The sequence below is a fragment of the Chiloscyllium punctatum genome, chromosome 27 (genome assembly GCF_047496795.1).
Source record: "Chiloscyllium punctatum isolate Juve2018m chromosome 27, sChiPun1.3, whole genome shotgun sequence".
Classification (NCBI taxonomy): Eukaryota; Metazoa; Chordata; class Chondrichthyes; order Orectolobiformes; family Hemiscylliidae; genus Chiloscyllium; species Chiloscyllium punctatum.
Window position 1 is genome coordinate 50,139,031 of NC_092765.1, and position 17,719 is coordinate 50,156,749.

The window sequence follows — 17,719 nt, forward strand, 5'->3', positions numbered from 1 at the left end:
CTGAGGTGGGAGCTTTGAGTCGGAAATTTCCCAATTCAGGCTTCCTGCCTCAGCGACAAGATAACCTGGCCCAAGCAATTGGCAAAGGGATGGGTGAATGGTCGGAAATTTGACAGGTCTGGTATGAAATAGAAAATGTGATTTTGTCCATTTTGGTGGCTAGATCAGAAAAGTAGACTATTACATAAACAGAGAGAGAGACTGCAGAATTCTGCAGCACAGGGGGATCTGCACATATAGAACGTTAACAGTAGGACAAACAGAATGTTGGCCTTTACTTCAAGGAGGATGGAGTCTTACAGTAGGAAGTATTGCTACATCTGTAAAACTAATTGAGAAATCAAGCTATAGTTAGGCAGAGAGAAAAGACCTCTCTCAGAAATTCTTCATAGAAGCCCTACAGTCTGAAAGCAGGTTAATCAGTCCATTGAGTCTGCATGGACCCTCCCACCCCACCTTATATCTATAATCCTGCATTAACCATGGCCAATCCACTTAACTTGCACATTTTTGAACTGTGGGAGGAAACTGGAACACCCAGGGGAAACGCAGGCACGGGGAGAATGTGGAAATTCCACACAGACAGTTGCCCGAGGCTGGAATTGAACCCAGTGCCTGGCCCTGTGAGGCAGCAGTACAAACCAGAGTCACCGTGCCACGCGTTCTTGGGACAGAAGAAGTAAAGCTCTTGTGGAAAAGGTTTTGTATTGGAAAAAGTTTTATAGGGACAGGAAGCAAATCTTTCTGTGGAAAAGGCCGTTTTACAAGAACTGACTTGACAGTTTAATGGGATTTATTCAAGAGGGTCAGAAAGAGAAGGCTCCGGAGAGTTGTGCTTTCAGGACTGAGGTGACAAGAGTGCGTGAGTTCAAAGTGGGCTTTGCTGGTGATAATTGTATCTACAAAACTAATTCTGGGTGGAATGGTTGATGAAACTCTTTGTAAGAGTCAGCTCAAGAAGAGGTGAAACCCTGTTGGAGAGCTAGAGGAAATGTTAACATTGTTCTTGATGCAACCTACATACCAGTCATGTTGGCAGCATTGGTATGAAGTGAACTTTTCTGAAAGGTGTTCACATTTGGAGTCAATGGATTGAAATGTCAATTCTGCTTTCTTCCCACAGATATTGCCAGACCTGCTGAGTTTTGCCAGTAATTTCTTCTGAAATGTCATCTGGCTATAAATTAATATTTAAATCATGTCATTTTAGTTTGATTGTTACAGCTGAAGCCACATGGAGGTCAGACCAGGTAAGACTAGCTGCACGGTGGCACAGTGGTTAGCACTGCTGCCTGACAGTGCCAGAGACCCGGGTTCAATTCCCGCCTCAGGCAACTGAATGTGTGGAGTTTGCACATTCTCCCCGTGTCTGCGCGGGTTTCCTCCGGGTGCTCCGGTTTCCTCCCACAGTCCAAAAATGTGCAGGTTAGGTGAATTGGCCATGTAAAATTGCCCGTAGTGTTAGGTGTAGGGGAATGGGTCGCGGTGCGTGCGCTTCAGTGGGTCAGTGTGGACTTGTTGGGCCGAAAGGCCTGTTTCCACACTGTAAGTAATCTAATCTAATCTAAAAACTAGTGAGCCAGGTGGATGGTGAATGAAATTCCCATCTTGCAATGGACCAAGGTGGATATTTCCAAGGTCTTGTTACTCTGGGATGAAAATCTAGCCCAAAGACTTTCTCTTATAGGGAAAGATTGATTAAGTTAGGCTTACCCTCATCAGAGTTGAGAAGACTACATTGATCTTATTTAAACATACAAGATCCTGAAGGGATTTATCAGGGGAGGTGCTGAGAGGATGGTTCCCCTTGTGGGGGAATGTGTAAACAGGGGTACACTGTTACAAAATAATGGGCCTCCCTATAAGACAGAGATGAGGAGGAATTCCATAAAGTCGGGAATCTTTGGAATTCTCTACCCCAGACAGAAATTTAAAACATTGAATATATTCAAGGTCACATTTGACAGATTTGTGTTCAACAAGGGAGTAAGGGATAATGTGGGGTATAGGATGTGAGGCCAAGATCAGGTCAGCGATGCACTTTATAATTATTTCTTACTGTCATGTGTTTCTTCTGACACTGAGAATGTTTGAAAGTGCATTCCAACAACTAAAGCAATTTTGAAGTGATAATGTTACCCTCTTATAATGTCAAAAATGCAGCAACTAATACTTGCACACCAAACTCCCAAAAACAATATACTATGACCAGATAATCCCTTTTTTATTATGTGGATTGAGGAAAGGTTATGGGGCACTCCATCAGGGCACACTCCTCTGATCTTCCTGAAGGAGGGTCGCAGCAACGTTTGATATTCTGCACAAAGGTCAGTTGGGGCATCGGTTTAATGTCACATCTACAAGACAACACCTGTGCTAGTGGCATACTCCATTGATGCTGGGAGTTTTAGCTTGAATTATATGCTCATCACTCTGGAAGTGAATCTTGAATCTATAAGTCAGAGGCAAGAGTACCCCCCCTGTTGAGCGACAGCTGACACCTTCAGCTAAGAACACGGGATGGAAAGGGAGAGGGTGCAAAATGGAGCCTTTAAAAACATAATCAGCACAATCCTTTGACAAGCCCATGTACAATTTGTTCCGTTTATAAACTGCACTCAATGCATTTAATCTGCAGTTGCAGAAACAGGATTTTGCTGTCAGCAGTTGCTAAAAATCATCCCGACAGCGGCTTCATGCCTTTTCCCTACTTTTCCTGTACAGGATTGGTAACCTTCACGCTTAGAAACCCATTGTTGTCAATAAATATTCATCACTGAATTAATTTGTGGCAGTTGATTGACTGCACAAGGCATCAGAACAAAACCTGACACTATCCTCATCTGATGTTTGCATATGTCAGCAGGTGGTACCGCTGGATTAAAAACTGGGAATGGTTTTTTTCTTTCCTGCTACGGGATGCCAGATCCAACTGCTCATTCCTATTGCTACCCAAGCTGAGCCTAGGGAACACATCCCAGGCTAGGAATAGTCAATGCAGCATGCAGCATCACAGCAACGAGTGTACACCTGTTCCCAGTCCAAACCACGGTCATTTCATTTATCAATGTGGAACGTGGTTTCCACAAATACTTTGTACATGGACTTTATAGTAACTCAGAGCATGTTCATCTTCAACTGGACTGTACCCCAACCACCTGAATAAATCAACCCACTTTAATGCTCAGCTTACTGGTCTGGTTAAGTTGTGTTGTACTCTTGCTCCATTGCGACAGTCCGACGATGGCCACCATTTTGGCACCAAGACTGGACCGCCTCTTCTTTATGGCATTGTCAGCCACAGCTTCCTGCTGGCTGGTGCTGCTTTTCTCCATGTCATACATCTCTCCACTTATACTGGAACTCCGGAGTACACTTCTCGCTGTCTTACTGGTGGCCCCGTTGTACATTTTTGCTTCTTTCTGGCTTTGCTCTGCTATGTGGATTCTCTCTAAGGCTTTTCAGCACAAACTGTTGAAATAAGAAACAACAGATTATTTCAATATATGTGTTTCCAACAAAAAGTAGACATATTGAAAATTCTGACTGCACAGGACTAACAGAGGAATGGTTTATTGTGCCTCTGTTATTATAGAAGCTGTAAAAAGAACAAGATCAGGAATGGTATTGAGGAGGTAACATTTTTGAGGCACAACGGATGAAGCAGTCTCTTTCTGCACTTGAAATTTCTCTCAAAGTTTTCTCTGTGGGACTGGATCTGATTGTGTTTTTAATCAATCTGTTCCATGATGTTATTACAGACATCTGGAGCAGGTGGGACTTGATCCCAGCCTTCCTAGCTCAGAGGTATGGCATGATCCTTCAATAAGTATTATTGGTTACAAAGGTTTCATTAAGATTGAACTGGGAATGGACTAATTTCAGTTCCTATTGGATCTGCACATAAAGGTTAATCCCAGCCTGATTCAGCAAATTGTGTGAATCTCACACAGCTTAGCTCAGGATTGGGGTGTAGGGAGGGTTAATCCTGTGGTGAACTTTGCATGATTTAGACTTATCATCATCTTCACAGTTTCAATATTAAACTACTGCCGTATGGGTATTGGCTACTTTTATGGAAAGGTAAAACAGGGTCAGAGAGTGCTTCTGGAACAGTGTCTGAAACCAGTACCTGTTAGAGGGCAGGTGACTGCAAAGTCTGTGCAGTGTTAATGGATGATTGTTTTTGCTGTGGAGTCTATTACAGGATATAAACATTGAAAGGCTTGCTTTTGGTTTAAAGTTATCAGGATTCATAGAATCACAACTGTGTGAAAAGAGGCTTTCAGCTCATCAAGTATGCATCAACCCTCTGAAGAGCATCCCACATTGATCCAATCCCCATAACCCATATTTCCCATAGCTGATCCACATAGCCTGCTTGCCCCTGGACACGACAGACAAGTTAGCATGGCCAATAGACCTAACCTGTACATATTTGGACTGTGAAAGGGAACTGGAGTATCTGGTGGAAACACAGACACAGGGAGAACATGCAAACTCCACACAGAACTGAACTGGGTCCCTGACACTGTGAGGCAGCATTACTAACCACTGAGCCACCATGTCACCTATTGGTCTTTAGTTTAAACCACCCAAAGATTGGAAGAGACATGACTGGGGTCAGAAGTGAATAAGGTTTCTTTCCTGGAAAGGAGTTTTAGAGATTTCCAGGAAAGGTCAGTTACCTTATTGTTAAGGTTCATGTGCAACATCTCCGTACCAGGTGTGTTTAGTTACAAATTGGCAAACTATTAAAAGATTGAGAAAATCAAAGCTTTCAGATTTTGTGAAGATACATGTAAGAAGACTTCACAGTTCACAGCATACAACTGGGGAAGAACCAATGAAGTCAAATATAAAGATCTGATATAGAAAAGTGATTTCATTAGATGTTGAAAAGCTGTGAAGTAATGCTATTGGGAAATGAATGAAATTTTGTATTGCTGTGTGTTTTATGCTATGCTTTATATTTAGATAGATTGATTTCTTTTATTTCTTTTGTGTAATAAATGTCTGTTTTGTTATTAAAGAAAATGACCACCACATTAAATATATTTTAAAAAATAACTTAGTCTGGTCACTTCCCGAGAGGGGTCTTGCCAGCATTTATGTTCATTGATTTTGAAGGATCTGTGCCTCTGTTAAACAAAAGGCTACATGGAAGTGGTGAACATAATGTAAGGCAATTGAGGTGAGATATTTATTGCACAGGTTGATTTTAAAAATAGCTTTGGACATTGCTAAGCATTTTCTAGAAGCCAAAGATATAACATTGGATTATTTGACGTTTTTAACTAAAGCTAAACTGAGAGATTAGCAGATGACTTGGATGTAGAATTCAAATCAGGATCTCATCAGGAAATGCTGAAAGTGACAATTTGAAACTAGAATAAGATTCAGCTGAACTTGGGAAGACTCAGATTGAATTCACCAGAATATAGTTATACAGTGACAAAAAGAAAACCTTGAGTTACAGATAAAGAGACATGAAATGGAAGACAAAGAGAGGAAAATAGGAGGAGTGAGGAAAAGGAGATGTCGGTCAATGAGTGGGCAAAAACTTGGCAGATGGAGTTTAATGTAGGGAAGTGTAGGAAGAATCAATGGACAGATGACTATTTAAATAGAAAGAGACTTCAAAAAAGTGTAGCACAGAAGACTCTGCGTGTTCTTGTACATGAAAAACAAAATGTTAACATGTAGGCACAGCAAGTAATTACGAAGAGACGTAGAATTTTGGCCTCTAAAGCTTGGTGCTGTACAGTAAAAATTTAAAAATAGAATTGTGTTGATACAGATATACAAGGTGTTGGTGAGGCCAGTCCTGGAGTGTTGTGTACAGTATGGTCCCTGTATTTAAGAAAGGATACACTGGCATTGAAGTGCACTGAAGTCAGAGAGAGATAGGTTCTGGAGTAGTATTGAAAGGAATGGGGACTGAACCAAAAAGATCAGAACAATTGGAAAATAATCACAAATTAAAAAAATCAAAAGTTGATCTGTCATTATGTTTGATAAGTACATTAATCTCAAAAGGTGAGGCTGTATAATACTTACCTTCCAGAAAACTATTGAAGTGATTTACGTGAATAAATCAGGAAAAAAAAACATCTTTGGGTGTTCATGATGTTAATGGAAGCAATGTGTTAGCTATTAAACAACATCCCTAAGGACTCAATCCAGAAAAATTAGTCTATGTGGGGAATATTATTGAACCAAGTCACAGGAGCTAGAGCTCACCTGGTCATGATGGTGCTAAAAACATTCTCTACTGATTCTCATAAGTCAATGCAGTAATACAAGTAAATTTGCATCATGTTTCAGAATTTGAGGACTGCATTGAAAGAATTCGGCATGACAACTTATTACCCAAATTAAGTTGCTAAAAAGGATAACGGCATGTTCCATTGACTAATAGACCCAGAGAAATTGTAGCTTTTGTAACATCAGATTGACTTTATTAATAGAATCCCTCCCATTTATCCCTTCACCCCCGAGGCTTCCAACCTCATTCCTGATGAAGGGCTTTTCCAAAACGTCGATTTTCCTGCTCCTTGCCTGACCTGCTGTGCTTTTCCAGCACCACGCTAATCTTGTCTACATAGTGTCAGGAAACCATCCTGCACACATTGGACAAGAACTGACCCATCTAAAGTAATCAAACAATAGTATTCCAGTCAATATTTGGAGAGCTTAAGTTCCCCATAACAACTACCCTCTCACTCTCACTCCTGTCCAAAATCATCTTTGCTATCCTTTCCTCTACATCTCTGGAACTATTCAGAGGCCTATAGAAAACTACCAACAGGATGACCTCTCCTTTCCTGTTTCTAACCTCAGCCCATACTACCTCAGTAGACGAGTCCTCAAAAGTCCTTTCTGCCACCGTAATACTGTCTTTAACTAACAATGCCACATCCCCACCTCTTTTACCATCTTCCCTGCTCTTACTGAAACATCTAAATCCTGGAACCTGCAACAACCATTCCTGTCCCTGCTCTATCCATGTCTCCAAAATGGTCACAACATTGAAGCCCCAGGTACCAACTCATGCTGCAAATTCACCCACCTTATCCCGGATGCTCCTGGCGTTGAAGTAAACACACTTCAAACCATCTTCCGACTTGCTGGTGCACTCTTGCGAGCTTGAAACCATATTTCTGACCTCACCGTTATCAACCTCCTGGACACTGGAACTACAGTTTAGGTTCAAGTCCCTGCTTAATTAGATTAAACTCTTCCTGAAGAGCATTGGCAAATGTGCCCCCCAGGATATTGGTACCCCTCTGGTTCAGGTGTAGACCATCCTGTTTGTAGAGGTCCCACCTACACCAGAATGACCCCCAATTATTAAGATATCTGAATCCATCCCTCCCACACCATCCCTGTAGCCACATGTTCAACTCCTCTCTCTCCCTATTCCTTGCCTCACTAGCACATGGCACAGGCAACAAACCAGAGATAACAACTCTGTTTGTTCTCGCACTAAGCGTCCACCCTGGCTCCCTGAATTTCTGCCTTAAAGCCAATCCCTTTTTGTATCTATGTTGTTAGTGCCTATGTAGACCTTGGGACTTGGGTCTGCTCCCCCTCCCCCTCAAGGATCCTGAAAGCATAATCTGAGACATCACTAACCCTGGCACCTGGGAGGCAACACACCAACCGTGAGTCTCTCTTGTTCCCACAGAACCACCTGTCTGTCCCTTTAACTATGGAGTCCCCAATGACTAATGCTCTGCTCCTCTCCCCTTCTGAGCAACAGGAACAGACTCTGCGCCAGAGACCTGTACCCCATTGCTTAACCCTGGTAAGTCACCTCCTCCAACAGTATTCAAAATGGCATACTTGTTATTTAGGGGAGCAGCCACAGGGGTTCCCTGCACTGCCTGCCTGTTCCCTTTCCGTTCCCTGACTCTAACCCATCTGCCTTTTCTTTATTCTTGAGGTGTAACTTCGTCCCTGTAATAACCCCCTCAGCCTCCCGAATGATCTGAAGTTCATTCAGCTCCAGTTCCAGTTCCCTAATGCGGTTTTCGAGGAGCTGGAGTTTTCTCAACATCTATTTTGTTGGTTGATTAGATTAGATTGGATTACCTACAGTGTGGAAGCAGGCCCTTCGGCCCAACAAGTCCACACTGACCCGCTGAAGCGCAACCCACCCAGACCCATTCCCCTACATTTACCCCTTCGCCTAACACTACGGGGAATTTAACATGGCCAATTCACCTGACCTGAACATCTTTGGACTGTGGGAGGAAACCGGAGCACCCGGAGGAAACCCACGCAGACACGGGGAGAATGTGCAAACTCCACACAGACAGTCGCCTGAGGCAGGAATTGAACCCGGGTCTCCGGCGCTGTGAGGCAGCAGTGCTAACCACCGTGCCACCGTGCCGCCCATAAACTGTGCTCTGAGTAAAACTCGGAACTCAGAAAATGATTTTGCTACGTTATCTTCAGGTTTGTGCGATTAGTATGTAGTGCCTGCAATTCACTTATCAATGCTAGTGTTTAAAAATAACTCCTTTCTCATAAAGAAAACAATCTACAAGCCTGCTTCTTTCTGATAGTATCGAGCCACAGTTTCTGCCTGAATTGTAAACTGAATTTCCAAGTTTCAAACACGTGTCCTTTCGCAGTGTAGCTTGTAGTAAAAGAGATCTTTAATGAAGGAGTAGGTGAGAGCACAGCTCTTCATTACCTTGAGTATGACAGAACCTCACAGTTTTGAGACTGGTGCAGAAAAGCAGGTAGGGGGTAGGTAATTCAAGGATTGGTTTTTAACAAGGTGAAAATTACAAAGACTGATTTCGCTGAGTGCATCCACTTCACAGAAACCTACAATCCCTCCATCAGAGCTCTAATTACCTGACATGTGTGCTGAACCTGCCCATTATCAATCTGTCCCTGAACAGACTGACTTGAAACATCACTGCAAATTAACTTGCCTTTTTCCATGTGGTATCCTAGTGACTGCAGATAGCAACAATTGGTATTTATATAGCAGTTGTAACAGCAAAACATCCCATAAACTTCACAGGTTTGATAATCGGAACACAATTTTACACTGAGTCACTGAGGCATAAAATAGGATTGCAGGGCCTGGGTCACAGATCTTAAGCAATTTTGGAAAGGGTGAGTGCAAGGTAGGGAATGGGAGAGGTCTAGAGCTTAAACTGCTAAAGACAGACTGTCAGTGGTGCTGTGACTAAATCCAGAAATGAGCAAGAAACCAGAATTGAGCAAGAAACAGACTCTCAGAGACCGACAGAGATACTTCTAGTTATTATTGGGATGGTGGAAGTTGGGGTAGGGTCGTGAGGACATGAAAGAATTTTGCATTTTAAAATTAAGGTGTCGTTGGAGCCACTGGAGGTCTTGGCTCACGCCATTTATGTAAGAGGTTAGAGCAGCACCTTCTCCCTCACTGCGCTGATTTCTCACACTTACCAATTTCCCAAGCTCACCATGTGTGTCCAGCTGCACTCAGTGTCAAGCTGCTCTCAATGTACCTGCTTCTGTAGTGTGCTTAGCAAGACCATCTGGTTTTATAGCAGAAGAAACTTTAGAGATGAATCAGCATTGTTTGGTGAAGAAACCAGTTCAAAGTAGCTACATAACTAACTCACTTGCAGCTGCCTCCCCAGGAGACAGTGTGTTTATCCCTGACTTAAACTGAAAGAACCTTAACTTTAAAAGTAAATGTAGTTCAAAGTCAAATGCAAACAAGACTAGATTTTCAAATGAGATTAATCCTTAAAATTCTCAAACTCACCAAATTCCCAATAATGAACCGCTCTCTTGACCTAACAACATGTCAGAGATACACCTATCACCCCATAGACAGACACATAAGCCAAATCAACACAATATTTAACATACATGTGTCAAACATGCAGGTACATGTACTGAAAAGACACAAACAATATACATTAAACACCAAGTTAAAAATCATAAAACACCAGATTATAGTCCAACAGGTTTATTTGGAAGCACTAGCTTTCAGAGCGCTGCTCCTTCATCAGGTGGTTGTGGGTGGTGGTGGCGCTCCGAAAGCTAGTGCTTCCAAATAAACCTGTTGGACTATAACCTGTTGTTGGGCAATTTTTAACTTTGTGCACCCCAGTCCAACACCAGCACCTCCAAGTCATGAAGCACCAATAGATTTCTGGTGATCAGGGTAGGAACCATTGACAGTCCAGTGGTACTGAGGTCAGTTCTAACATCCTCACTGCTAGGTTGGCTGAGATCAGTGACTGAGCGCCTTTGCGATTGTTGGTTTGTCAGACCAGTAACATACTGGGCATTGCACTTTGACACCAAGGCAAGTAATTCTTTCCATAATGTGGGTAATGCAGAGGACACCTTGTACTGTGTTTTTGTGAGGTCCAGCCAATAAAACAGAACATTCTCTTTGCGAAGTATCAGCAATATGCAGCCTGAAGAGATTCAATTGGTAGAAAGCTACCCTGCAGACTCCCTGTAATGTACGCATGCCTAAGATGATCAAAGTTAGCTCTTCATGGCAAATGGTTTTATTGCAGCAAACAGGAAGACATCATGAATTGTTCAACTGGGTCTGGCGTTTCTTCACATCTTTATCAACCAAAACCAGAGTTGAAAGTGACCAGATGAGAGAATGGAGTAGGGAGTTGGAAGGTAGAGCGGGAGCTGTGGGAAATCCCAGCACCAAAGGAACACTGGCCACTTAGCCGGGCTGACATCTCAGTCAAAGAGTGAGCTTGCTATCTGTCCACAGTCTACAGTTTTGTTAGAATTAATTCCACATTCTGCTGTTCAGTTCCCTGTGGGCAAGAGTCCACAGCACAAGAAATCACACAGTGTTAACAGCATACCGTTAATCAGGACTTTCTGAAGATGATAGAATAGGAGCAGTGAAATGCTGCAGAGTTAATTTTTCCTCACAGTTCCCCCACTCCCTCAGCTCCCCCTTTCAAATCATGATAAATGTGATGCTTCTCATGGTTTTGTTTGAGCAGGATATCTGCAGCTGAGATTAGAAGGAAAAGCTAAGTCTTCAGGTAGATCATGCATAAGTCTCAGGTTGTGCACAATTAGCATTAGTCATTAACAGAGATATCAATGGCAAACCCATGAGTAATTACAGTGAAACTATTTTGTGACTTTGTGAAGTGCAGTTTAAGTTGATGAAGCACAAGCTGATTTACTTTATTTCCAACTGAGTTGGAAGGAAAAATCACTTTGCATTCATATAAGGCCTTTCCTTACCCCAGATGTCCCAAACAACTTTACAGTCAAACCTGTAATGCAGGATAACTGGCAGCCATTTTGCAAATGGTCGCTTCCATAAAGAGCAAACAAGCTACATGGCCAGATCAGATGTTTTAGTTGGGTTGTGAGATAACAAAATACCAAAGAAAAAGTAATCTATGCCCTTTGAAAGAACACCCTAGGATCTGTTACATCCATGTGCGGGGTACAAATCATCTCTGTTTACCACCTCTGAAACTGGGCACTTCCACAGCATGGTAACCCCTCAGCACTACACTAATATTGTCAGTTGGGACATCTTAAGTCTCTACAGTAAGACTTAAACTCACAATTTTCTGACTCCGAAATGGGTGTGCTTCCATAGCTGACACTGTGTCAGGTTGTGTGCTCCAGGTGACAACCCATCTCAGCCAACAAGGAAACCGTGTTAACGTCCAAATGTCTGATATGAATGGTCGGAATTGTTCATTTATAAGATGTTCATTCCAAATGCCCATTTTTCTCAAAAGCAAAAAAACAAATCAAACTATCCATCACTTTTGGGAAAAATAAGGATGAGCAAATGTCTTATTTTATTACAGGTCAGAGGTCAGGCAAGACCCAATCTAAATTTTCCTTTCAAATTTCAAGCAAATTCCCAAGAATCAAGGAGAGTGGTTGGAAGGTGTGGAAATGTAGACCAGGAATGTGACTCACAGAAGTCACAATGTCCCTGTTCTTGTTGATGACTTGAGGCAATTCACCCAACATGTAATGACGTTGAAGCTGAAACTGTGTTCTCACCACTAATGTCCTGGTCAATAATTATCCCTCAACCAATATCACCGAAACAGATTATCTACTCATCGTCATGCTGGTGATTGTGGGAGCTTGCTATGTACAAATTAACTGCCATGCTTCCTACATTATAACAATAATTGTACTTCAAAAGTACATCATTGACTGTGAAATGTTTTGGGACATCCCAAAGTTGCAAAACATTTTCTTTCACTACTTGTCCAGTAGCACTTGTTCAATGCTCAAGTAAGGAGTGCTCTTATGGACCTCAGTATTCTGAGCTGGATGTTATTAAACTGGTTTGGGGTGGGGGGGAGGGGAGCGGGAGTGGTGGTGATAAGGCAGGGTTCCAGAGGCCCTGTTGTGATGTAGTGCTAAAGATCCTACCCCTGGACAGCATGGTAGCTCAGTCGTTAGCGACAGGGACCCGAGTTTAATTCCTGCCTTAGGGGACTATCTGTGTGGAGTTTGTACATTCTCCCCGTGTCTGCGTGGATTTTCTCCGGGTGCTCTGGTTTCCTCCCACAATCCAAAGATATGCAGGTCAAGTGAATTGGCCGTGCTAAATTGCCCATAGTGTCCAGGAATGTGTGGATTGGGTGCATTAATTAGGGGTAAATGGAGAAAAATAGGGTAGGGGAATGGGTCTGAGTGGGTTACTGTTCGGAGGGTCAGTGTAGACTTGTTGGGCCCAATAGCCTGTTTCCACACTGTAGGGATTCTCTGGACCAGGAGTCCTGGGTTCAAGTCCTACCTCTTTTAGGGGTGCGTATTAACAACACATTGATTAGAAAAATAGGTTAAATACAAAAAGAAAGTGTTTCAGTGGTTTTGGGTCCTGATTAGTCTTCTTCTGTGGATTGTACTGTCTTCCTGCACACACATTCCAGTCAAAACACGAGCATACACAACTAATGATGCCAATTAAGGCTGAATAATACAGCCAATTAAAAAGAAATCCCAGCATGCACCTGTGATATGATAATGGGTTTCACTGCAGACTGCAGTGTATCAGTGAAGCATCTATTCAGAAAGAAAATAGACACTGAAATTAGAAATTTGACAAAATTGATGATGTTTCATCTGGTTACCTTTCCAGGCTGCTCCCCACCTTGCCTACAGTTGGATTCTTGCTGGGTCAGCAGATGTCTCCAACTGGGAAAAGACACAGTTTGGGAATGAGTCACAAGATCCTAAAGGTTGCTGAACTTTGATGTGTCTGAGTGTTTGCCAGACTCTATAATCCTGGGGATGTGAAGCAAAATCCAACAAGCCCACAGTCTTCCTGTTTCCAACTGGCAGCCAATGAATCGGAGAGCTCTTGTGGTGCTGTGAGAGCTTCCCTGCCTTTGGATGAGATTAATCTAGGGGCAATGATTCAAATTGTGCTGTGAAAGCTGGTGGAATTCAAATTCATTTTTAAACATTTAAATGCAGAGGTGGACACGTGTGAAGGAAATCAGAATGAGGGAACATCACTGTAAAATAGAAATAAATTCAATAAAACATTCTCTAGCCAGAGAGTGATGTGTGTGTGGTATTGGGAACCAGAGTGATAGATTTAAGGGGAAGCTCGAGAAACACAAGAGGGAGAAAGGAACAAAAAGATAGGTTAACTGGGTAAGAAGATAGGCTAAGATTGAGTAAATAGCAGTATGGACCAAGTGCAGGTCATTCTGTTATAACATGTATTTTGTCAATGTGAATTCACTGACGAATTGGGAACGCTGTTTCTACAGTGCAAACTTTTAAAATGTGTGCTGGCTGTAACGCGATTAAGGTGCCAACTCTTCAAGCACCATTTGTAAAGTGTGATCTTTCTATAACGTGGGGTTGCATAAGAACATAACCATTGTGTTACTGAAGAACTGACTGCGATAAATTTTTATGCTGTAAACAGTGTGTGTGGCCCTAGAATCTGTAGCTCAGTCAGAACCAGCAGAGGGAAGAAAGCCGGGATAAAAATAAATTTCTGCTCTCTCCAAGGGGATGGAATATTATTTCACATAAAGATATTTTATTTAAAATAACTCCCTCTCCTTTCGAGTATACAGGACACACACCAATAACCAGATTGCAGTAGCAGAGCTCCTGTTCAATCTCAGCTGTACAGATTGTGCTATCAAATATTTATATCTTCTTAGTCAGTTCACCTGTTTAAAACATGCAGTAAAATCCAGTCATTGATGTAAAAATAATATCTCATCCTGAACATCTGAACCTTAGGTGCAGCCATGGTCAAGAGTTGGATTGGACCACTGCGAATGAGGGACTATGAACATACTGTGGGGCATTATGACAACAGCTGGCTTGTATTCAAACAGTTTCAACATTATGGTGAACTATTTCTGTGTTATATAAAAAAGATTTTTGGCAGGGTTATAGAGCAAAGGTTTTGCTTACATTTTGGGTGGAAGATGTTTTACAGAGTCATAGAGATGTACTGCATGGAAACAGACCCTTCGGTCCAACCCGCCCATGCCGACCAGATATCCCAACCCAATCTAGCCCCACCTGCCAGCACCTGGCCTATATCTCTCTGTGACCAGGTATCATAGAGGGTGAGACAGGGAATAAATCTGCCTTGTCACTGTTGCCCTCAGACACTTCAAGGACTGGGATAGCAGAGCACAGATACAAAGTAAATGTCCCCACTGTCCCCAACAAACACTCCCAGGTCAGGGACAGTACTGGCTTAGATACAGAGTAAACTTTCCTCTGCACTGTCACTATCAAACACTCCCAGCACTGGGTCAGATACAGAGTAAATCTTCCTCTATATTGTCCCCATCAAAAATTCTCAAAACAAGCATAGCATGGCATTAGATACAGAGTGAAGCTTCCTCTACATTCTCCCCTTCAAACACTCCCAGGATAGATTCAGCATCAAGTTAGATAGACATTTAGGCTAATTCTACATATATCGTCATTTAACACTCCCAGGACAGGCACAGATTACCAAGCAAAGCTTTTTCCACACCTTTAATGTGTCTCTAATTGATGTACATGGCCACAACAGCAATTCAAAATATTTCTCTTTAATATTCAGTCTTGGCAGATCCTAACAGTACAAATTGACCCCTCTTTCTGTAGCCTGAATAGGTTTAAGATAGAACTCCTGTTTGAATGATATCCCTAAGTCCACTGCTTTTATTGATCTGCAGAACAGGTTTGAGGGGCTGAATGGCCTACTCCTGCTCTCTATTCATGAGTTCATATGGCACAACAAAGTCAGCCTGTGAAACTGTTGTTAACCTGACACATTATAGAAATCCTACGGTGTGGAAACAGGACATTCGGCCCGACAAGTCCACACCAACCCTCTGAAGAGCAACCCACACAGACCCATCCCCCTACTCTATTACTCTATTTGCCCCTAACTTCCACATCCCTGAACACTCTGGACAATTTAGCATGGCCAATTCACCTAACCTGCACGCCTTTGGATTGCTAAATATAACACACGATGGACGAGGGGAAGATGTTCAATTGGCAAAATATATGAGCTCCACATTAAGCTCCTACCTTCTTGTCTTTGAGGAAGGGCAGCGCTGTCTTGACAGCCCATATGCTTTATGCAATATTGATGTGGCCCATATGGGCCAGGGTTTGAAACAGTATTGACCAAAGGTAACCTGCCAGCCTTCAAAAGCAGTGCCCTTAGCGGGTGGCTCTCCTGCCAGCAGCCTTTGATTCAGTGGCTGCATGTGGGGAAGGCAAATTCAAAGGAACCTTTCCCAAGGATGACTGGCCCAATAGGAAGTGAGACAAGCTGTGTGCCTCGCAATCATTCTCTGGGTGAAATACTGCGATTGTGGAGGCATTCACCAGAATATACACCCTGTTTTGCACAAAGATAGCTTTATGGTTCAGATAATGACAGGTAATATACTTCCCCTGAAAATGAACCCATCATTGCTCTGTTCAGCCACTGACTGACTGCTCGCAGAACTCTTACAGCACAGAAAGAGGCCATTCTGCCCACACTGGTCCTATTATCTAGTGCCAATCCATTTTCCCGATATCCCAGCATGCCATTTCTATCCAAAAAGCCATCAAATGACCTCTCAAACGCTTCATTTGAACCTGCTTCCATTACAGTTCCAGGCAATTTCTTTCCTACGCTGTGAGGAAAAGCTTTTTCACCCTTGCTTCATTTGCACATCACTTTAAATCTACGCTTGTTCTTGTTCCTGATGAAGGGCTTTTGCCCGAAACATCGATTTCGAAGCTACTTGGATGCTGCCTGAACTGCTGTGCTCTTCCAGCACCACTAATCCAGAATCTGGTTTCCAGCATCTGCAGCCATTGTTTTTACCCTGTTCCTTTTACTCATGGCAGTAGCTTCAGCCTGTCTACTCTGTGCAATATACTCATGGTTCTGAAAGCCACAACCATACATCACCTAGACCCCAGTACTATTGATGCTGGAAATCTGAAACAAATACGAACAATCTGGAGAAACTCAGCAGGTCTGGCAGCATCTGTAAAGCGAGAAAATCTTTACTAAGGCACAAACACCACAAGAGGAAAGGGGAAGGGGAGAGAATATGAAAAAAATGGAGAGCAGGCATACACACAAGGTATAATGTGTTTGCTCCAACACTCCAAGCCAGACCTCTGTATATTTTCCACTCATTTTCTTTTAGATATTCAATATTTGCAGGTTTTTTGTCCTTTTTCTATTAGCTTGGTTCCGGTTTCAAAAAAAGAAAATGACTCCTGGAAAATTATTCACTTAAAGCAATTCACACTGGCCACTTAAGTGTGTGTTTGTCCTTAAGTGGAAACTGTCTTCTAAAAGCCAATGGACACAAATGAAGAGCAATTGAAAACGGGAATGAGACATCGTTTGGTATATCCAAAGGAGAATAATACAATGCATTGATGCAATGATTGAGTTGTGAAGACCCTTCACCTGATTTAACTGTGTTCAGTTTGGACGTGGTGTCTCTGGGAGTACACTCCAGCTTTGGACTGGGTTCAAAACCTCAAATAATCCCAAGAGTTTAAATTTCGGGTTACATAAATTTGGTTTGTGTTCCCTCCCCATGGAGCACTGAAGAATTACCTAACTGAGGTGTACAAAGTGTTGAACTGAATTTTATAAGGTAGTTACACAGAAGCCATGCCCTTAATGGGGGAAATGTAGAAGAAGGAGACATCATTCGAGCTCAGTTATTCAGGAGATTTTCACATAAAATGTCACGGAGAGGCTGGAGCTCTGTCATAAAATGATAAGATGGAGGAGCAGAATTGGGCCATTCTGCCCATTGAGTCTTCTCTATCATTCAATCACAAATGAAATGTTTCTCACCCCCATTCTCCTGCCTTCACCCCATAACCCTTTATCCCCCTACTAATCAACAACCGATCGATCTCTGTCTTAAATACACACAGTGACCTGGCCCCTCCAGCCTTCTGCAGCAATTAGTTCCACAGCTTCACCATTCTCGGTCTGAAGAAATTCTCATCATCTCAGTTCTAAAGGGTCACTCTGTTTCTCTGAGGCTGTGACATTGGGTCCTAGTCTCGCCTACCAGTGGAAACATCTTCTCCATGTCCAGTCTATCCAGGCCTCTTGGTATTCTGTAAGTTTCAATGGGATGCCCCTCATCATTCTAAACTCTATTGAGTGCATACCCAGAGCCCTCAACCATTCCTCAAACCCCCCAGCCTGTCCCCC

At 42.6% G+C, this 17,719-nt stretch overlaps 1 protein-coding gene across 3 annotated transcripts in view; it reads right to left on the minus strand.

The window, feature by feature from the left end:
• rims3 (regulating synaptic membrane exocytosis 3) overlaps positions 1–17,719 on the minus strand; it is a 266,178-nt gene that overhangs the window by 124,492 nt on the left and 123,967 nt on the right. For all 3 annotated transcript variants that reach the window (XM_072548628.1, XM_072548629.1, XM_072548627.1), the window contains exon 2: positions 3,194–3,471. In XM_072548628.1, coding sequence (XP_072404729.1) covers positions 3,194–3,410 — 217 coding nt within the window. In that variant the 5' untranslated portion in view covers positions 3,411–3,471. The remainder of the gene's footprint in view (positions 1–3,193; positions 3,472–17,719) is intronic.